Source organism: Oryx dammah, unplaced genomic scaffold (assembly GCF_014754425.2).
Source record: "Oryx dammah isolate SB20612 unplaced genomic scaffold, SCBI_Odam_1.1 HiC_scaffold_8, whole genome shotgun sequence".
Taxonomy (NCBI): Eukaryota; Metazoa; Chordata; class Mammalia; order Artiodactyla; family Bovidae; genus Oryx; species Oryx dammah.
In genome coordinates this window covers 26,237,258-26,259,247 of record NW_024070192.1, presented here as the reverse complement: position 1 = coordinate 26,259,247, position 21,990 = coordinate 26,237,258, and the positions used below count along the sequence as shown (strand labels likewise).

The 21,990-nt window shown below is 49.2% G+C and overlaps 1 protein-coding gene across 3 annotated transcripts in view; it reads right to left on the bottom strand.

Moving 5' to 3' along the window:
- The window catches only part of ABCC3 (ATP binding cassette subfamily C member 3), a 48,440-nt gene that overhangs the window by 5,225 nt on the left and 21,225 nt on the right, over nucleotides 1-21,990 (bottom strand). The window contains exons 11-29 of one of the 3 annotated variants that reach the window (XM_040245667.1): nucleotides 21,616-21,708; nucleotides 20,216-20,419; nucleotides 19,965-20,111; nucleotides 19,475-19,562; nucleotides 19,068-19,134; nucleotides 18,714-18,840; nucleotides 18,459-18,635; nucleotides 12,683-12,850; nucleotides 12,174-12,366; nucleotides 10,582-10,696; nucleotides 10,262-10,409; nucleotides 9,957-10,164; nucleotides 9,353-9,663; nucleotides 8,027-8,226; nucleotides 7,745-7,871; nucleotides 6,614-6,715; nucleotides 3,895-4,041; nucleotides 3,586-3,744; nucleotides 2,832-2,998 (exon numbers count right to left, since the gene is read on the bottom strand). In XM_040245667.1, the coding sequence (XP_040101601.1) occupies nucleotides 2,832-2,998; nucleotides 3,586-3,744; nucleotides 3,895-4,041; nucleotides 6,614-6,715; nucleotides 7,745-7,871; nucleotides 8,027-8,226; nucleotides 9,353-9,663; nucleotides 9,957-10,164; nucleotides 10,262-10,409; nucleotides 10,582-10,696; nucleotides 12,174-12,366; nucleotides 12,683-12,850; nucleotides 18,459-18,635; nucleotides 18,714-18,840; nucleotides 19,068-19,134; nucleotides 19,475-19,562; nucleotides 19,965-20,111; nucleotides 20,216-20,419; nucleotides 21,616-21,708 (2,948 nt within the window). Of the gene's footprint in view, nucleotides 1-2,831; nucleotides 2,999-3,585; nucleotides 3,745-3,894; nucleotides 4,042-5,578; nucleotides 5,673-6,613; nucleotides 6,716-7,744; nucleotides 7,872-8,026; nucleotides 8,227-9,352; nucleotides 9,664-9,956; nucleotides 10,165-10,261; nucleotides 10,410-10,581; nucleotides 10,697-12,173; nucleotides 12,367-12,682; nucleotides 12,851-18,458; nucleotides 18,636-18,713; nucleotides 18,841-19,067; nucleotides 19,135-19,474; nucleotides 19,563-19,964; nucleotides 20,112-20,215; nucleotides 20,420-21,615; nucleotides 21,709-21,990 lie in introns of those variants that run through there. The other 2 variants (XR_005721855.1, XM_040245668.1) reach the window with 2 other exon arrangements.

Sequence of the window (21,990 nt, the reverse complement as noted above, 5' to 3'; positions counted from 1 at the left end):
TCTGAATCGAGATGTGCTGCTGCTGCTAAGTCGCTTCAGTCGTGTCCGACTCTGTGCGACCCCATAGACGGCAGCCCACCAGGCTCCCCCTGGATTCTCCAGGCAAGAACACTGGAGTGGGTTGCCATTTCCTTCTCCAATGCATGAAAGTGAAAAGTGAAAGTGCTGTAAGTGTAAAAATACACACAGGATTTTATACTTAATAGGAAAAAATGCAAGATATCCAGAATAGCTTTTATATCAAGTACATGTTGAAGTGATTTGAAATATCTAATATTTTAGATATCTAATATTTTAGATATTTTGGGCTAAATAAAATACATAATTCCAAAATTTAATTCATCCGTTTCTGTTTTCAGCGTGGCTGTCAGGTGGCATGATGCCAAAGGAATGGAACTGTTGTCCCCGACTCCTTTTAGAGTTAAGAAAACGAAGGCACAGAGAGGTTAAGCAACTTGCCCCAAACCACACAGTTAACACAGGCACATGTATCTCAAGCTTTTAGACTCAGTGAGAAGTGACTCTGACTCTCTCTGATATATGACCCAGTGGCTAGGGATATAAAATCTGGGGCTATAAGGAAGCAAAGAAAGGCCTGGAGAGCTCACTTTGCCCATTCTAAACCAGAGACAAAATTGCATCCAACTTGGAAAAAATAAAAGACTTCCCTAAAGTTCTGTATGTTTCCTCTGGTCTTCTCAACAGGTTCGGTCCACAGCCCCCTCATCAGGCCAAGCACAGCACTGACAACCTCACAAGAGGAAACTGACTGGGGCCTTGGAGTCTCCCAGACCTAGCTGAAAGCCCAGGCGTGTCTTCTCCCAGCTGTGCGCTTTTGGCCCTAGCTCAGTCTCTCTGGGGCTTGTGTGAGGAGTCAGTGAGAAGCCTGGCACACAGATATGCTCAATACAGTAGAGTGCCCCCTGAGTTCAAATCACTAGGCCATTCAAATATGACCTAAACGAATCCCTTATGATTATACAGTGGATGTGGCAAATAGAGTCAAGGGATTAGACCTGGTAGACAGAATGCCTGAAGAACTATGGACGGAAGTTAGTAACATTGTACAGGAGGCAATGACCAAAACCATCCCCAAGAAAAACAAACACAAAAAGAGGCAAAGTGGTGGTCTGAGGAGGCTGTACAAACAGCTGAGAAAAGAAGTGAAAGGTGAAGGACAAAGGGAAAGATACACTTTCTCACTCACCTAGAGCCAGACATCCTGGAGTGTGAAGTCAAGTGGGCCTTAGGAAGCATGACTACAAACAAAGCTAGTGGAGGTGACGGAATTCCAGCTAAGCTCTTTCAAATCCTAAAAGATGATGCTGTGGAAGTGCTGCACTAAACTTGCCAGCAAATTTGGAAAACTCAGCAGTGGCCACGGGACTGGAAAAGGTGTTCTCATTCCAATCCCAAAGATGGGCAATGCCAAAGAATGTTCAAACTATGGTACAGTTGCACTCATTCAACATACTAGCAAGGTAATGCTCAAAATCCTTCAAGCTAGGCTTCAACAGTATATGAACTGAGAAATTCCAGATGTACAATCTGGATTTAGAAAAGGCAGAGGAACCAGAGATCAAATTGTCAACATTGGTTGGGTCATAGAAAATTCAAGGGAATTAAAAAACAAAAATCCACTTCTGCTTCATTGACTATGCTAAAGCCTTTAACTGTGTGGATCACAACAAACTGTGGAAAATTCTTAAAGAGATAGGAATACCAGATCACCTTACCTGTCTCTTGAGAAACCTGTGTGCAGGACAAGAAGCAAGAGAACTGATCATGGAACAATGGACTAGTTCCAAATTGGGAAAGAAGTATGTTAAGACTGTAATATTGTCACCCTGCTTATTTAATTTATATGTAGAGTACATCATGCAAAGTGCTGGGCTGCATGACTCACAAGCTGGAATCAAGATTGCCTGGAGAAATACCAACAACCTCAGATATGCATGTGATACCACTCTAATGGCATAAAGTGAGGAGGAACTAAAGAGCCTCTTGTTGAAGGTGAAAGAGGAGAATGAAAAAGCTGGCTTAAAATTCAGCATTCAAAAAGTGAATATCATGGCATCCAGTTCCATCACTTCATGGCAGATAGATGGGGAAAAAATGGAAATAACGGCAGATTTTATTTTCTTGGACTCCAAAATCACTGTCGACAGTGACTGCAGCCATGAAATTAAAAGATGCTTGTTCTTTGGAAGAAAAGCTATGACAAACCTAGACAGCATACTAAAAAGCAGAGATGTCACTTTGCTGACAAAGGTCCATATAATCAAAGCTATGGTTTTTCCAGTAGTAATATACAGAGGTGAGAGTTGGACCCTAGATAAGGCTGAGTGCTGAAGAATTGATACTTTGGAATCCTGGTGCTGGAGAAAACTCTTGAGTCCTTTGGACAGCAAGGAGACCAAACCAGTTAATCCTAAAGGAAATCAACCCTGAGTAGTCACTAGAAGGACTGGTGGTGAAGCTGAAGCTCCAATACTTTGGCCACCTGATGTGAAGAGCCAATTTTCTGGAAAAGACCCTGATGCTGGGAAAGACTGACGGCAGGAAGAGAAGGGGGCGACAGAGGATGAGATGGTTGGATGGCATCACCAACTCAATGGACATGAATTTGAGCAAACTCTGGGAGACCGTGAAGGACAGGGAAGCCTTATTTGCTGCAGTCAGTGGGGTTGCAGAGTCCGACACGATTTAGTGACTCAACCACAACAAGATGGGAGTGGGAGGGCAGGAGAGGGCTGGCCTGGTGTCATTTGATGCTAGATCCTCTAATGCAGCGGAGTGCTATTCCTGACCCACCCACTCCCAGCTCTTACCTGAGATTCTCCCCACCCTCGGAGCACTGGAAGTCCAGGCCTGCAGGCTGGGAGCTCACGAATGTGTGCAGGTGGGACAGCTCCAAAGCTTGCCACATGTCTTCCTCTGAGTAACAGCCAAAGGGGTCCAGGTTCATGCGCAGGGTCCCCGAGAACAAGATGGGGTCCTGGGGACAAAGCAAGTCCTCAGAGGGAGGCAGCTCAGGCCCCATAGGGAGCCATGGGCCCCGAGGCCAGGGAACAAGAAAGGGATTGAGGTGGAGGCATTTCCACTGTGTCCCCAACCCTCCAGGAGGGAGGCAATGGCCAAGGAGATAGAAAAATGCCTGTGGAGACATGATAAACCTCAGCTTTGCCAACCCAAAGTCCTCTGCTAAAGTAGAAACCTTGAGCCGCTAATCTGACTCCAAAGTGTCCAGTGGGCAGCAAAATACTCCAGAGAAGCCAGAAAAGTGAAATGTAATTCAGAGCTGTGAAACCAGGAGAGCAGGATAGAACACCTCTGGTGTGGGCCGTATGGAAGAGTCTGTGGTTCTGTTGGTCTAGGAGGTCAGAGGACAGGGTGATATTGAGCAGGATACATCTGTCCCTTCCAGACCCATGACACATGGTCCCTCTGTGGCTCTGCTCCTGCTGTCCTGCTCCCCAGCTTCCCAGATAGAGGTCCCAGTCTTGAACCTCAAGCTACAGGACAAGCGTGGAGCCTGCCCCCAGGGTCACTGGTCAGTGTGACCAGACAAAGCCAGACTGGTACCTGGGGGATGATGGTCAGCTTAGAACGCAGGTCATGGAGCCCGATGTTGGCCACATTGAGGCCATCGATGTAGATTTCGCCCTCAGCCGCCTCCAGGATGCGGAACAGGCAGAGAGTCATGGACGATTTACCAGCCCCAGTGCGGCCCACGATCCCCACCTGGAGGGGGTAGGAGGCTGTCAGGCAAAGGCTGGGGAGTTGGTGAGTCTGTCTCCAGGACTCCCTCGGAAGGCTAAGCAGACCTCTAGGCTGGGTGCCTGCCATCCCACAGACCCACATTCCCCAGGCACAAACCCGCCCCGCACGCACCTTCTCGCCACCATGCACTCGCAGACTCAGGTCCTTCAACACCAGCTCCAGGCCCGGCCGGTAGCGCACGGAATAATTTCGGAACTCCACCTCACCCTTCAGTGGCCAGCCTGCTGGCGGACGGCTGCCCTCCACCACCCAGGGGGCCTGGCCATCAGGGGAGGACAGGTTCTGCATCAGGGCGACATCTCTTCCCCAGCCCAGCCCTCTTCCATCTTCAGTCCGCCTCTCTTCCCAGGCCCCTGCCATCCTCACCTGCCAGGGAGCCTGGCGGGGAGCCCCTGGCACTTGTGCGGCCCAACCTTGTGGTTCAATGACTCTATCCATCTGACATTATCCCCCACAGAACTTTGCCCTCCTCTACTCCCCTCATGCCCAAGATCCCTAAGCAGCCCCTTCCACATGCCCCGACTGCCCCTTTCACCATTCTTTATTATTGGGTGGCTTCTCCATGACAGGTGGTGGGGTAGCAACGGTAAAGTAGACAAAGTCCTTGTTCCTGTGGGGCTCACATCCTAATCTAAGGAGGCATGCCATTAACAAGTAAGTCTATGTAATGTCAGATGGTGATGAGTATGGAGAAGTGCCTGCTGTTGCTGTTCTGTACAGGGTGGTCAGGGAAGGCTTCCTGGAGGAGGTGATATTTAAATAAAGACCTGCAGGAAGTAAAGGAACCAGACAAGTAGATATCTGAGGGAAAGGCATGCCAGGCAGAGGAAACAGCAAGGATAAACACCTCCAGGTGTGTGCTGGAGCACAGTGACAAAGGTAGGAGGTAGGAGACAGGTGGTGGAAGACCCCACCATGTAGGGCTTTGCAGGGCAGTTTAAGGACTGTTGTTTTGTTTTGTTTTGTTTTGTTTTACCTTGAGTAAGATGTAGGGCCATGCACAGAATAATAATGTGATTTGGTATGTTTTTAAGGGATCTCTCTGCTGCTACTTGGGGAGACAGAGGGGGAGTCAGAGTGTCAGCAATCAAGAAACAAAGCGGCCAGTACAGATAATCTGCTCTCCTGCTGCTGCTGCTGCTAAGTCGCGTCAGTCGTGTCCGATTCTGTGCGGCCCCATAGACGGCAGCCCCCCAGGCTCCCCCGTCCCTGGGATTCTCCAGGCAAGAACACTGGAGTGGGTTGCCATTTCCTTCTCCAATGCATGAAAGTGAAAAGTGAAAGTGAAGTCGCTCAGTCGTGTCTGACTCTTCGAGACCCCATGGACTGCAGCCTACCAGGCTCCTCTGTCCATGGGATTTTCCAGGCAAGAGTATTGGAGTCAGGTGCCATGCTCTCTTGAGGAGGGATCAAAACAATGGGTAGCAGGATTGGGGGCAGAATTTTTGAGGCTATGGAGAAAGGATCATGTATGTAGACAGGGGAAATTGTAATGCTAGGCATGAAGAGAGAGAATTTGAAGATCCCAGAGAATGGGGGGAGGAGGGGGGTGATAAGAGAAGCTGGGAGAAGACAGGGACGGATGGGGGCCCCAGGGGCAGGAGAGGCCAGGTTGGGAGGAACAGACGGGGTGGGGGCTCAATGGGGGCTGACAGGGCAGGAGCTCAGGTCACAGAAACCATGAAGTGCCTTCAAGAAGCAGCGAGGGCTATTTTGTCCAAATAATGCCGAGAGGTTGAACTAGAGAAGAACAGCGAAGTGTCCTTACCTCTGGAACCAAGGAAGTCACTGCTGAATGCATCCAGTGGAGTGATAGGGCCAGAAACCAGGCTGCACGAGGCAGACAAGCCAGCAGGTGACGAGGCGGGGGGAGAGCACCTGTTTTAAAGCTAGTTTCATGACAAAGGAGAGCAGAGAAATGGGATACAGGATACACAGGAAAGGGAGGGTTGGTTTGAGAGTCTAGAATGGAAGGTACAAGTGCATATTTTTTGCATGTGGATGGGAATCATCCAACAGAGGGAGCAAGAAGGATGATGTAGCATGTAATTAAGGAAGTGAAGTCCTCGGGTGGCCACACGAACAAGTAGAGGGAGTAGACTTTGAAATGAGAAGGGACATTTCCTGTTAAAAGAGGAAAAAGGTGAAGCGACACAGGCAGGTTTGAAAGTCCAGAGGCGAGAAGGCTAAGGGAGTTCACATCTCGTAACCTATTTCCTCATTGAACTGTTAGGCCAGGTCGATGACTGAGCACAGGGAGTGGGAGCTTAAGGAAAGGGAATGGCCGAAGCAAATCTTTCTGAAACTGGAAACATGCTTCTTGGAGAAGCAAGATGGGACTACCCAGCAGTGGTGTGTGGTTATAAACTTGAAGTAAAATCAATGATTTTCTCCAGCAACATTTTAGCAGTCGAGCACCGGCATGTAGAAGGTAGACAGATGGGCTCAACTGGAGAGAGGATGACTGAGAGAGAAGGGCCAGGGAGTTGAGAATGTTGGCATTGGTGGAGCACAGAATCCAGGCTGGATGAACTCATGGACCGAGGGACAGAGGCAGGTCACCGGACCGGGGGTCCCAGGGAGGACAAAGTACTGTGACTGAGGAGGGCTTGGAACACGGGAGCTGTTATCTACTCATCAGGAATTGTCTTGTCCAACTCTGAACCCTCTACACCTCCTCACATAGACCTCTGGTTGACTCTCTTTAAGGACTGAATGAAGAGCCACCTGAAGAGCTGGCCTAGGGGGATGTAGGGATGGATGGTGGGCCATCAAGCACCCCTACCAGCTATTCTCAACTCTCCCTGCCCCAGGCTGATTCCGTACCCACCTCCATCTCCGTCTTGGAGTACTCCTTGACTCTCTCCACAGCCACAATATTAGACTCCAAGTCTGATATCATTCGTATCATCCAGTTCAGAGCCAACGTCACCTAGCCAGAGGGACTGGGTCATAAGTGGGGCAATCTGTGCTCCCTTGACATGGCTATGGGAGGAGTTCAGACTCCTTCATTATGCTCCTATCCCAACTATGACCCAGGTGGGCCTGGGCAAACCCATGGCTATACCACCTGGGGCTCTAATCACAACTGTACCTCAGGCAGTGATAATGGCACCCCCATCCCAGTGTTTCTCAAACTTTAACACGCGCAAGAAAGATTCCCCAGGGAATCTTCTTAAAATGTAGCTTCTGATTCAGTAGGTTTGTGGTAGGACTAGAGAATCTACATTTCTAACAAGCTCGCAGATGATGCAACTGATCCTCGGACCACACTTCACGAATCAAGAAGTCTTGATAGACTCGCAAAAGCCAGAGCCCCAGACCTACTGTATCAGAATCTACAGTTTAAGATCTCCAGGTGATTCACAGGCATACTGAATAGTTTGAGAAGACTGACCTGTCTGGATTGTCGTTTATTTATCAAAACTCAAAGACTTGAGTCACCTGAGGCATTGCAAATATGATCTGCTTCACAAAAATTCCATTTGCAGCTGTTTAACCTTTTGACAATATCAGCTGATATCAGGGTGACCTGCTCAGGCTCTAGTCACCTGCTCCAGGTACTTTCTCTGCAGGCTTGTGAAATAAGGTGTAGTCTAGCTCTCCAGGTCCCTGCCCCAGGACTCCTGTCAAGGTTGACCTCTAGATCTTGTGCAGGCACAGCAAATTTCTATTTGTCTCTTGGGGCCAAGCTCCAAGGTCATTTCTCCAACACTCCCAGGTAGAGACCTCCTCTGGGCTCTTACCTTTTGTCCTTCCTCCACTAAGATCTGCACACCCCAAAGTATCATCCCCTGCTGGTGGGAGTGACTCTCCATGCTTGACTGGGAGCTCACAGTTTGGGAGATCAAAATCTATGGCTGGTCCCCGTTTTGGGTAGAGTGGGGTACTCAGGAGATGCTTATGAAACCTGGCCTCTGCCCTGGGGCGGCCCTACTCTGGGGCTGAGACCTCTGTGTACCTGTAGGGCATAGGACACAGACAGGCCCACCAGTCCTGGGCTCAGGCTGTTTCTTCCAGTCACAGCGAAGAGTGCAGCAAAGAGCACAACACAGTTGCCCACGAACTCCACTCGGATCCCCAGCCACCTGTAGAGATCAGGCAAGAAGGAAATGGGGCAGATGCAAGAAGAGGGCTGTTTAGGGGAAAGGAGGGGCTTGGACCTGGAACACCAGGCTCTCTCCTGCAGAGACCCTGGCGGAAACTCATGGAAGGAGCAGGGGCTGACAGAGTGCTTTCTGACCTATTGGAGGCAATGTAGGGGTAGCAGCTCTTCTGGTTGGTGTCCACCTTAGCATCACTGATGGTCTCAAAGTCCCGGCTGCGGCTGTAGGCCCGGATGACGCTGGAGCCAGTCACCGTCTCCGAAAAGTGGGAATAAATGGGCGAGCGGCTGACAGATTCCAGCCGCTTCAGCTGCCGTGAGGTAGCCACATAGAAGCGCTGACAGAGGTTGGAGAAAGAACTTAGAGTCAGGACTCTGGAATCCCAGCTCAGTTCTGCGTGTCCTCTGGGCCCATCCGTGCCACCTCCCCCTCCGTCCCACTGCCCGATAAGACCTCACTCCCTTCCCTGGCCCGAAAGAACCCGAGACCTGGGGTCCTGATATGGCTCCATGAACTCCGCCCACTCTCTCCCCTCCGGTCAGCTCTGCTCAGTCCTTCAGGCCACTTTGTCCACAAAGCCTTTCCCAATTCCCTCTCAGCTCCTGGCCACTCACTCTGCAGGCCTGAAGTATCGCACTGACTTCATTTTGCCTCCCAAGTCAGTGACAATGCCTATCTCCACTTAGGGGCCTGGCAATGTGTTCACACAATCAAAATCTTGCCAAATTTGCAAAAATAAGATAATTTCATATTCTTTTTCTTAAAGAACCTCTCCCCATTCCACCCCTCAGTTGTTTAAATGTCAGCCCCACAAAACCACAGTCTGCCTCCATCTTCCATCCTCTACCCTGTGGGCCCCAAGATGGCCAGGACCATGCAGGATGTACAGCTGAAAGTCCCTGTCCCAGGACAGAGCGCAGCCCAGGTCACAGTCTTCACACACAGGCCTGAGCTTCTGCCACCTGTGGGTTACCTTCATCAACTGATTAATGGCAGGACAGGGGATCAGCAACATAAATGCCTTTCACAGTTAGCTGTATCTGAATATTATCACTCATCTATGTTAAGAACCATGTAAGTTAATAAGATATGCATCACATATCATATATGCATCATATGATATGGCATGTAAGTTTAGATGATACCTAAAAGCAAGGGAAGGATAATGTGTCTTAAACTGTTGACAATATTTTATTAAAAAATAGCCAGCAGGAAGGAGTTCCAGGGCCAGTCATAATTTACAAGAATTTTATCCTATTGATAACTCTATGAGGTGGGATCCATGATTCTATTTTACAGGTGAGGAAAATGAGTTTCAAAAAGGTGTTTACTGACTCAAATCCAGCTGTGAAGGTGAAGGGGGGTGTGCCCTCCCTACATCTGCCACAGATGGCCCCCAAGAGAGCCCGGCCCACACAACAGCCACGCTCATGCTAAGTCATGCCCACTCACTCAGGGCACACCTGGACAAAGAGGTAGAGGACAGCCAAAGGCAGGATGACCACAGCAAAGAGTGGCGTGCTGGCCACGATGACCACAAGGGTGGAGATGGAGTTGTAGAAGGAATTCAGCAGCATGAGGATGGTGGGAGCCAGAATCTCATCAATGACGTAGATGTCCTTGGAGAAGCGGTTGAGGATGCGGCCTGAGGGCGTCGTATCAAAGAAGGACTGTGGCGAGCGCATCTTGTTGTGCAGCAGCGCCTGGTGAAGCAAGCGGGCAGCTTGGACACCACCCACAGCCATCGTGATAGCAGACAGCATCACCAGGAGCCCTGATGGAGGAGGCAGAGGGGCACTTGTTCACCTGGGCCAGGTGGCAGAATGCAGGGGCAAGTTCCAAGATGAGGGATCTCCTCAGTGAACTAGGCAGACTCAAAGGCAGGGCATAGCTAGGATGAGCTAGACAGGTCTAGAGGCAGGTAGACGGCTAGGGAGGGCCAGGGAGTCACTAGGGTTGTGACGGTAGAGAGAGATTCAGAGGCAAGGGCATGCTTTGGGGGACCCAGCCGCTCAGAGCTGAGGAAGGGACCACTGGTGCCCCTTCTAAGTATCTCTGCAGGCTCACCTTGCAGAATTCCCAAGGCGGCGTAGACACCTAGTCTGTAGGAGGTGCTGTTCTGCTGGTTGCCCGCTGCAGCCTCATCGGTCCAGGCACTGAGCCACACGTTGGCCCCAATGGCAGCTGCGCTTTGACCCCCATACAGCAGACAGATGACCAGAGTGGTCCAGAATCCCACAGCCTTGGCGTAATCCCAGTACACGCTCAGCTTCACCTGTGTGGCCACAGTGGTCAAACAGAGGACTCCCATGAGCACTGGAAGTGCTAGGGGCCTGCCAGCCTCTCCAGCCTTCCTTGCCCACCCTACTCACAGTGCCCAGCTCTGTCTTCTCCTCCTGGGTCAGCACATGGCTCGCTTTTGCCTCGGTTGCCGGCATGGCCTTTTCTGCCGCACCTAGGCGCCTCCTGGGCACAGACCGACCCTGGCCCTCTCCTTCCGAGGACATGGCACTCATCTGTCTGTGGAGGCAACGGATCAGGCCCAGAGAGGCGGCCTCCAGCACAACCACAGACAGAGTCCCAGCTGGATCCTCGGGGAGTGTCAGGGAGAACACCCACCTGCCCCACTCCACAGCAGGCCGTGGGGGCCCTGCCACCATCTCCCGGGGGTGGACAGTTCTCAGGAGCTCACCTCATAAACTGCTTCTGGACCTCGTATGTCACGGGCTCATTATCTGTTAGGTCTGTGTGATTGCTGAGCGTGTCTTCAATCATCAACACTCCCTCATCCTCTTTGTCCTCCAAGGCTGCAGTGGGGAGGCAGAAAGGAGAGGTTGGCAAGCTCACCCTGCAAAGCCCTGCTATCCCCCAGTCCCACTCCAATAAAGAGGCCTGAATGGATAAGCAAAAGGAAAGATGAGAGGGACTGAGAGGGCAGCAAGAACAACAATAAAAATAAATGACCAATTTTGTGTTGAGAAAAAAAAAAAGAGGCAGCAAGAAAGACTTATGTTAGACAGGAAGAAAAGCTTCCCATCAGGGACTATGTAGAAGAGGATTCAAATATAAGGGTCAGGAGCTTGGGCTCTGGAGTCAGCCTGGCTGAGCTTAAATCCCACTTCCTCACCACATGACTTTAGGCAGGCATGTAAAGTGGGGATAATAATAGTACCTACTTCATCGTGTCATTGTGAGGATTAAAGGAAAGAATGTGTGTCAAGAGCTTGCAACAGGCACAGCCCTTAGTAAATGCTCAAGACACGGTAACTGCATATACAGAAGTAGACAAGAAAGCCCAGGAGAAGGTCTGAGAGCCAGCCTGGAGCCTGAGGTTGAAGAGCCAGGACTGAACAACACGGGGGTCTCAATGTCTCAATATGCTCCATGAGAAGGGAATTTTTCTGTTCGTTCATTGCTGTCTCTGTAGTACTATCAAGAGTGCTATCTCACTATTGCTGGAATAGTGCCTGGACAAAGTTAGCTGCTCAATAAGTAAATATTTGTTGATAAATAAATGACTTTTCTAAGCACTTCCATAGTCAAAGGTATGGTTTTTCCAGTAGTCATGTATGGATGTGAGAACTGGACTATAAAGAAAACTGAGCTCCGAAGAATTGATGCTCTTGAACTGTGGTGTTGGAGAAGACTCTTGAGAGTTCCTTGGGCTGCAAGGAGATCCAACCAGTCAATCCTAAAGGAAATCAGTCCTGAATATTCATTGGAAGGACTGATATTGAAGCTGAAGCTCCAATACTTTGGCCCCCTGATGCAAAGAACTGACTCATTGGTAAAGACCATGATGCTGGGAAAGATTAAAGGCAGGAGGAGAAGGGGATGATACAGAATGAGATGGTTGGATGGCATCACCAACTCAACGGACATGAGTTTGAGCAAGCTCTGGGAGATGGTGAAGGACAGGGAAGCCTGGCTGCAGTCCATGGGGTGGAAAAGAGTTGGACACGACTGAGCAACTGAACAATCACAAAAAGCACTTGCATGTTTGCTAAACAATTCATCTGTAAAACAGCCTTGCTGTACAAGCTGGGCCTGGGCCCATAGGCCCTTTCGACACATAGGAAGACTGAGGGAAGAGGAGGAGGAGGAGGGATTCAACGTCATCCAGTTTACTTTCCCTCTTGCTGATGTCTGACATCACAGGGATGATCCAAGTACTCCAGAACCTCCCTGCATAACACCGGGGCTGTCCAGAGATGCTCAGATGCCCCAGGACAGGGAAGATGCAGGGAGGGGAGGGGAATATGAAGAGCCAGGAATGGCAGATACCTGGGCTGTTGTTGGCTTCCTGGTGCTCCTTGTCCTCATCAGGTGCGTAGTTGCGGAGGAAGTTGGCAAAGGAGCCATCCCGCTGCAGCAGGGCCGAGTAGGTGCCCATCTCAGACACGTGCCCGTCAGATAGCACTATGACAAAGTCTGTCTGGGGCAGGAAGCTGATGCCGTGCGTCACCAGCACCCGGGTCTGGGGAGAAGGCAGCAGGCTATCACGCCTACTGCCCTCAGCACACACCCTTGGCACGTGCGGGGCCACGGAGCAAGCGTGAGGTGCTTGAATGCCAGCAGCAGGAGCAGGCACATCAGGGACTCAACCTGTGCTCTCCAAAGGCAACTCAGCGCCCGAGGGGCACTGCCTACCCTGCCCCAGGTTTCCCCGGTTGCCCAGCCTGTTCCGTAGGCACTCCATGTGTCCAGGTATCAGCCAACCCCTTGGCCTCCCACCAGTCCTCTCCTGTGGCCGTAGACTTCATTTTAGCCCGCTTAGCCTCTGGGAGCCTCACCTTTCCTGCCAGCACACCTTCTGGCCCAATGACTTGGTCAAAGATATGTTTGGCCACATGGGAGTCCACGGCTGACAGTGGGTCATCCAGCAAAAAAATGTCGGCATCACTATAAACAGCTCGGGCCACACTGACACGCTGACGCTGGCCCCCAGACAGGTTAATGCCCTGATGGAGAAGGGAGGTGAGAAGTGTGTATTGGGTGGAAGAGAGTCAGGCCATCACAAGGGGGACAAAGGCCCTGTCAATTATCATTCAGCAAGGCAGACCTCTAAATTCACATTTCATATGCCTGGTCCTGTCACTGGGAGGCTCTAAGGTCATGGACGAAGGGGTGGTGGCTCTCACAGTCCCCCCAGAGCAGGTGAGGACAACTTGCTCCCTGCCCAGCTGGTTTCCCTACCTTCCACCGTCTTACTCTAGGAGGCTGGAAATCCCCAGGAGGTAATAGACCTTTTAGTCTCCCATTGCCCATATGGTCTGCAGATGACTTTTGTAACAATTATCCCTTCTGGTCCTCATGTCAGTCTTTCCAGGGAGGTATCATTAGCCCCACTTTCTAGATGAAGAAACTAGAGCCCAAGATGATAAATGACTTCATCCAAAGTCCAAACTGTTAAGGGCAAAAGCAAGAATGGAAACCCAGCATCCACCCCAGAGTTCATCAACCCTGAGATCATTCACATACCAGAGGGAAAGTAAGATCACTCTTAAACCCATCATGCAGAAAGTCAGACACATAGCAGCAAGGCAGACCCCAGCGGGCAGACCCCAGAGGTACACCTTGCTTTCCTGCCACCAGCTCTCCTCATTCCCTCTGGAACAGGCTCAGCTCTTTAGGGGTACCCTGAGAAACTGACCCCTGGGGACAGCAAATGTGGGGTGGGAGCTGCAGCTGCTGTGAAATGAGGGGTGGCCACGGCAGCTATAGTGACTAAGCCATGTGAACATGTCTGCATTCGACCAGCCAGGCTTCCTTCGGTGCTACTATGTTCTGGGCACAAATCAGGCTTGTGAGGTCAGTGTGGGTCCAGGAGAGACGGGAAGGAGGAGTTAGACTGTAGATGGGGAGGTCTGCTCTGGGTTCCTATCATCTCAGACTCCTGCTTAAAAGTTTCTCATCCCCACTGCCAGGCTCAGGCCCAAATCACTTCCCCAGACCAACATGAGAGCCTCCCCACTGGTTCCTGTGCCTCTGGGCCCCTTCACACTGCAGCCAGGGCAGCTTTTCAAAATGCGATTCATGTCCCTGCTTAAAACTCTTCACTGACAAATTGAACATCCAAATAAAAAATGATGGTAATGGATTATAATCCACCGAATCACATAAGCAAACCTGAGCCTGCACTGATAAAAAGAAACTAAACAATAAGTAAAAAGGGAGAAGAGGAAAGCTCTTTCTTAGAGTAAAATCCCAACCAATAATCATAGAAAGAATGGAGTTACAAAATCAACATTTGGCCCACATCATAGTAACATTGACTCAGGCAAAAATCAGTGAAGGTTATAAAATGAAATCATCAATGGACGATATCATCTCAAGCAAGAGATCAAAGTTAACATTAATCAGTAAGACACGAACTGACATCATGTGCCTCCCATTATGACGCACCAAGGATACAACATTACTTTGGTTTCCCAACCCTCTGCCAAAAAAAAAACCCAAAATTAATTGTGTTCAAATTGAGAAACTTTTTGCCAAACATCTGGCCTGTACTCTTCAAAAGTGTTGATATTCTAAAAGACAGACTGGGACTTCCCTGGTGGTCTACTGGTTAAGAATCTGCTTTCCAGTGCAGAGGATGCAGGTTCAACCCCTGGTTGGGGAACTAAGATCCCACATGCTGTGGAGCAACTAAGCCCTCGCCCTGTAACTACTGAGCCTGCCCACTTCAACTCGAGAGCCTACATGTGGCAGCCTACAGAGCTCACATGCTCTGGAGCCTGTGTGCCACAATTAGAGAGAAGCTTGCGTGGCGTAAGGAAGAACCCAAAGAAAGAGCTCTTATGCCGCAACAAAGATCCTGCACGATGCAACTAAGGCCCCACACAGCCAAAAATAAATACATAAATATTTAAAAATAAAATAAAAGACAGAGACTGAGGAACTATCCAGATTGACAGAGAATGAAGAGATATGACAACTAAATGCAACTCATGATCCTGGATTGAATTCTAGACCAGGAAAGAAAACAACTAAAAAAGACATTACTGGGATAAACGATGACATTTCAAAGGTCAGACAGTGATTTTTAGATAGTAACACTGTATTAATGATAAATTTCTTGATTTTGATAACTTAACCATAGATCCGTAAGAGAATGTCTTTGTTTTGAAGGAATATACATTGAAATCTTTAGTATCTAAAAAAAAGAGGTGAAACTCTAAAACTCTTAGAAGAAAACACAGGAAAAAAGTTTCATGACATTGGACTTGGCAATGACTTTATGAATATAACATCAAAAGCACAAGCAACAAAGGTAAAAATAGAAAAACTGGATTACATTAAATCTGAAACCTTCAGTGCAATCAAAGGACACAGTCAGCAAAGTGAAAAGGCAGCCTTCAGAATAGAAGACAATATTTGCAACTCGTATATCTGATAGGGGGTTACTATCTAGTCTATATAAAGAACTCCTACAATTCAACAACAAAACACTAAACAACTTGATTAAAATGTGGACAAAGGACTTTAATAGACATTTCTCCAAGGAAGATATACAAACTGCCAACAAACACATGTAAAAGTGTTTTGAACATTACTCTTACTTATCTTATACTTATATGACTTTACTTATGTAAAGGTGTTTCAACATTACTAATGACTGGGAAACGCAAATTGAAATGTCAATGAAATATCACCTCACATCCATTAGAATGGTGATTATCAAAAAACAAAACCAAAAAAACAAACAACCCCCCCAGAAAACAACAAGTGTTGTCCAGGATGTGTGCAAGTTGTAGCCTTTGTGCACTGTTGGTGAGAATATAACATGGTGCAGCCATCATGGAAAACAGTACGGCAGTTCCTCAAAGAATAAAAATATAGAATTGATTTACAAATTCCACTGTAGGGTATCTAGGGTCTTAAAAAGACCTTTGCCCACCCACATTCATAGTAGTATTAGTCACAATATATGAAAGGTGGAAGCAACCCGAGTGTCCATTGAGGGGTGAATGGATAAGTAAAAGCTGTTGTTTAATGGGTACAGAGTTTTAGTTTTGTAAGATAAAAAGAGTTCTGGAGATTGGTTGCACAACAGTGTGAATGAACTTAACATTACTGATCTATATACTTCTAAAGAGTTTTAAGTTAAAGATTTATGTTATGGGGACTTTCTTCATGGTCCAGTGGTTAAGAATCTGCCTTCCAATGCAGGGGACAGGAGTCCAACCCTTGCTTGGTCGGGGAACTAAGAGCCCAAATGCCATGGGGCAACTAAGCCTTTATGCCACAGCTAATGCCACCACACTCTAGAGCCCACGCACTGCAACTAAAGAACCCTCCACCACAGCCAAGCCCTGGCACAGCCAAAAAAGATTTACGTCATGTAGATTTTGCAGCAGCGAAAAACTAATAAATTAATACAAAAATAAAACCTTTCATTGATATCTCAAGGTTTTTAGGGTAAAGATCAAAACCTTAACTAAAGTCATCAAAGTTCTACATATTACCCTGCATCTTTTGCATCTTGCTAACCTCCAGTCACACCAAATTGCATCGAATGCCCTCCATCCTTAACCCTAACACTAACCCTCAAAGAAGCAACAGTTAGAACCGGACATGGAACAACGGACTGGTTCCAAATTGGGAAAGGCGTACGTCAAGGCTGTGTATTGTCACCCTGTTAACTTATATGCAGAGTACATCATGTGAAATGCCGGGCTGGATGAAGCACAAGCTGGAATCAAGATTGCCGGGAGAAATATCAATAACCTCAGATATGCAGATGACACCACCTTTATGGCAGAAAGTGAAGAAGAATTGAAGAGCCTCTTGATCAAAGTGAAAGAGGGGAGGAAAAAGCTGGCTTAAAAACTCAACATTCAAAAAACTAAGATCATGGCATCCAGTCCTACCACTTCATGGCAAATAGATGGGGAAACAAGGGAAACAATGACAGACTTTATTTTCTTGGGCTCCAAAATCACTGCAGATGGTGACTGCAGCCATGAAATCAAAAGATGCTTGCTCCTTGAAAGAAAAGCTATGACCAACCTAGGTACCATATTCAAAAGCAGAGACATTACTTTGCCAACAAAGGTCCGTCTAGTCAAAGCTATGGTTTTTCCAGTGGTCATGTATGGATGTGAGAGTTGGACTATAAAGAAAACTGAGCTCTGAAGAATTGATGCTTTTGAACTGTGGTGTTGGAGAAGACTCTTGAGAGTCTCCTGGACTGCAAGGAGATCAAACCAGTCCATCCTAAAGGAAATCAGTCCTAAATATTCATTGGAAGGACTGATGTTGAAGCTGAAGCTCCAATACTTTGGCCACCTGATGCGAAGAGCCGACTCATTGGAAAAGACCCTGATGCTGGGAAAGATTGAAGGCAGGAGGAGAAGCAGACGACAGAGGATGAGATGGTTGGATGGCATCACTGACTCGATGGACATGCATTTGAACAAGCTCTGGGAGTTGGTGATGGACAGGGAAGCCTGGGGTGTTGTCATGGGGTGGCAAAGAGTTGGACACGACTGAGGGACAGAACTGAACTGAACTGAACCCTTAAAGGTTTTCCATCACCCTTGGTAAAAGCCATAGTCCTTACAGTGGACTTAAGGCTTTATGTCTGCTGCCTGGATACCTCACTGACTTCACTTCCTCCTCCTCATCCCTGCTCATTTCATTCCAGCCACCCTGTTCTTCTCACTGGTCCTTAAATGCCCCAATCACACTCCTGCCTCAGAGCCTTTGCACTTACTGCTCTCTCTGCCTCAAATGTCCCAGACAGGGCTTCATGTTCCCAGATACAGACCACTCCTTCACTTTGTTCAAGTCTCCAGTTCTCAGTGAGGCTTTCACAAAGCATACTGATAATACAACCTTGCACATCCTTTCCTCTTAGCATTCATCTAATATTATATATTTTACTGATTTACCTTGCTAACATATCTTTCCCCACTAGAATGCAAGCTATATGAAGGCAGAGATTTTAGTCTGGTGTATTTACTAATGTATGGGCTGCCCATGTGGTGCTAGTGGTAAAGAACCCACCTTGCAATGCAGGAGACATAAGAGATGTGGGTTTGATCCCTGGGTCAGGAAGATTCCCTGGAGGAGGGCATGGCAACCCACTCCAGCATTCTTACCTAGAGAATCCCATGGACAGAGGAGCCTGGAGGAATCAGTCCATGAGGTCACAAGGAGCTGTACATGACTGAAGTGACTCAGCACGGACACACATTTACTAATATATTGCCTGGCATATAGGAGGTATGTCATAAAATCTGATGAATGATAAGAGCTTCTTCCTTAGCTGTTAAGAGTCAGCTCAAAAGTGATGCTTTTCCTTATGCAGACTACCTCCTTTACTCCTTCCCAGTACCTTGAACAGGCCTTTAGCCTGGCCTCCAGGACATCCTACAGCCCCTACCTGTTTACAAGTCAGCTTCCCCCAGTAATAGATCTGCTTTACCAGTGCCTTCAGAGCTAGGCATGACATCATTAATAGATGAATATGTGAATGAATGAACGCTTATTTGGATCTGAGCTGGACTGAGGTTGACAGCTGTATGTGCTAACTCCCCCAGAGAGTGAGATAAGAGACTGTACCTTCTCTCCAATCTCCGTCTGGTCCCCACCAGGCAGAACCTCCAGATCAGCTAGCAGCGCACAGGCCTCCAGAGCCTTCTGGTACCGCTTGGGGTCCAGGGCTCGACCAAAGAGCACGTTTTCCTGAAGAGTGCAGTTCTGGATCCATGCCTGCTGGGGCACATAGGCCACGGAACCCTGGCCAAAGGAGTTTCCCTCAGGTTTTGCCCAAGGTCTGGCCAAGCTTCCCTTCCCAGTAATCCCTGCCCCTCTCACCTTCATATACACCTTGCCTTCCAGCTTCTCCATCTCTCCCAGCAGGGCAGACAACAGGGAGGACTTCCCGCAACCCACAGGCCCCACCACGGCCACTAGTGCCCCTTTTGGCACCTGGATATCGAGGCTGGGGGTAAGGAGACAAGTAGCCCAGTCAGAGGAGGAATCGAGGTTTTGTCCCCCACCTTCCACCTGAAGATCCAAGCTCTCCTCCCTTTCAGACAGCACCCTGGTAAGCTGAGGCTCTTCCTGCTTCCCAGGTCAAAAGCTGACGAGTGGGAGCGGGGTGGGTTCTGCTACGATCTGAACTGTGGTCCACTTTAGGCAGCTGAGAAGGGAAGGAGAAGCTGGTACCTGTGCAGGGTGGGTGGCAGGTCCTGGGCCCAGGTAAAGGTGCCATTTTGTATGATGACAGCGTAGCCTGGGAAGACAGAGGTGCACAGGGTCAGGGGGCCCAGGGCAAGGGGGAGAGGATCCCTGGGTGGAAGAGCCCTATGGAAAGGAACCAACGGGGACACAGGGAAGCTTGGGGGTGGTGAGGGGAGGTGGCAGGGAGGAGTGAGAAGCGCCCTAGAGAAGGAAGGTGATGGGGGTCCTGGGGAGGGGTAACAGGAGAGTAAAGAACCAGAAGAGAGGAGGGCAGAGTGAGAGCAGATGGGAAAGGAGGATGAAGCAAACGAGGCCACAAGAGAAAAGTGAAAAGTTTGAAACAGAATTTTCCGGAGAAGTGGCTGGGAAGCCCAGGTAGAGGCTGTCTGGACCTGGGGTGATGGTCTTTCTTTCCACACACTGAGGGTCAAGTTCATCTTGGCTCAGGAAATGCTGGATCCGTTTCAAAGACACACTGGTCTGCATGCAGAAGGGTGTGAGTCAGCCCTGGAAGCTATGCCTTTCTTACACCCATCTCCTCTTACCCTTGCTGGCCCCCAACTTCCTGAGTGAGGCTGGGCCCCCTGAGGGCCCAGATGCTGGTGCTGGGTCCCTTCTCATGCCTGAGTCTTGGCTGGCTCCCACTGCCAAAGATAGGGTCCATGTTGGTAAGAGAAGGCTGTCTCCAGAACTTGGGTTTCCAGAAACCCTACCTAAATGACTCCAAATGGCCCATGAGTCCGCTGACCAAACAATTCTTCATAATGCCAAATGGCGCCCCCCCCCCCGATTCCAATAACTCTCCCTGATTATCCCCTGACCCTAAATAGCCCCATCAACCTGCCCAAACTCCACTAGAACCCCAGCCCTACCCAGGCTTACCTGGGCCAGGTTGCTGATTAACTGGGGCAGCATGTTGAGGGGAATTTTTAAGATGTTGAAAAGGGACACGGACACAAAGGCCTTTTCAGCATCCAGCACGTTGTTCTTGTCCACGGATACGTATACTCCGAGGGTGGTCAGGGTCACCTGGGCAGCGGTGGGGATGGGTGTCAGGGTGGAGTCTGCTGGATTCAGAGGCCCGGGCTGGCCAAGCAAGAGACGGGACACCAGCCCAGGTATGGGCGCCTCACCAGGAAGGGGGTGCAGATCCAGATGAAGGTGGATATGGCGTGGAGGTAGGCAACCTGGCGCATCAGCCGGAGCTCATCCTGCCGGATACCCTCCACCTGCTTCAAGAAGCTGGGCTCCCAGGCGTATAGCTTCAGCACCTTGATGCCGCCCAGGATCTCGCTCATCAACTTGATGCGCGAGTCCTTGAACTTCATTTGCTCTACCTACGGAAAGCGTGGCAAGGGCGTACCTGAGCCCCTCCCCAGACCTCTACCAATAGGGGCACATATCTTTTCTGCATTCACAGACACACGGCAGCTAGACTGCCCTCCACTCCTCCCTGCCAGCCTGTACTGTACTCCAGCCTGGTATGCCCAAGCCAAGCTCCCTTCCTCTCTGCTGGACAAAATCCAGCTCCAGCCTCAATGCCCGTCACTGACCATCCCAGGCCCCTCCCCTGGGTTTCTAAGGCACGTTCTCATAGGCCACCCTGAACATGCATGCTGCCTCAAAGCCACGCGAGCCTGAGGGAACAGATCCCTTATTTCTCTTTGTTCCCCAGGCCCCAACCCAAGGTGTAGCAGGCCACACTAATTTATTCATTCAGCCCCAATTTATTGAGTACCTACTATGCGCCAGGCCACGTGCTTGGACAGATAATGATAAACAACTGAAGGCCACAGCCATCACAAAGCTGACAATCTGATAGGAGAAGTAGCTAGGATGCAAACAATCACCTGAATAAGTGCTTACGCTAAATCAGTATGCATACCCCCATGGGAGCAGCAGGATTCTGGGAGAGAATAATTTGGGTGGGAACTGGGAAATCCAAGTTTACGCTAGGGGTAAAGGAAGGAAAGGAACTGGGCAAGCAAGGAAGGCTGAAGCGCATTTCAGGGAACAGTATGTATGGTAGCCCAGAGGCATACAGAGCTTGGTGATTTGGAGAAAAGACAGACCAGACTGGCTGAAATTTAGCCATATTCCAGGAAGTGAGGGTTTGAAAGGTGAGCAGGGGCCTCGTGGGTGGTAGTGGAAATTTGTCATTTATTCTGTGTACAGTGGGAAGCTAGGGAAGACTTCAATAAATGTTTGCCAATAAAGGACTGAATGACTGGCTCTTTACACTAAAAAGTGCAATGTGGTGGAGAAACTCTCATTAGACCAGAAGAGGCAAGTTCTGTCTGATTCTGGATTGCTGTAATCTCTCTGGGCCTTGGTTCCTTAGTTGCAAAATGAGAATGTTTCTAAAACCCTTCCAGGGTTGCAAGGCTAGAGTAAGCTAAGGTTTGTGAAAGTGGCTTACAGCCATTTGTACTCAGTAAGCAAGGTAGTGGATAAGGCCCAGGTTAGTGACTGTACTCCTCCAGGGACCTGGCCAGGGCTCCAGGCAGGAGCAGCTCAGTCTGTTAGCACCCACCTGGAAGGCACGCATCTTCACAGCCACAGCTCCATTGAGTGGGATTAGCAAGATCATGAGAGCAACTCCAGCCAGGACGGAGGGACCCAGGTTCTGAGGATGCACGATGGATAGATTAGACAGACAGACAGACAGACCAACATATAGAGTATATAGACAGAGCCCAACAGACAGAAGCCTATTGACCTGAAATGCGGGGATGGGCCTGAAGCAAAAGTTAGTGGTCAGCCAAACAGATGAACAGTGAAAAGAAGACATACAGATAAAGCCAAAATTGCAAAAACATTTGCAGAAACAGCCAGCCATCAGATAATGACAACAGATAGGGACAAACAGGCAGCCACTGAAGGGCGTCCAGACACACAGAAAGGCAAA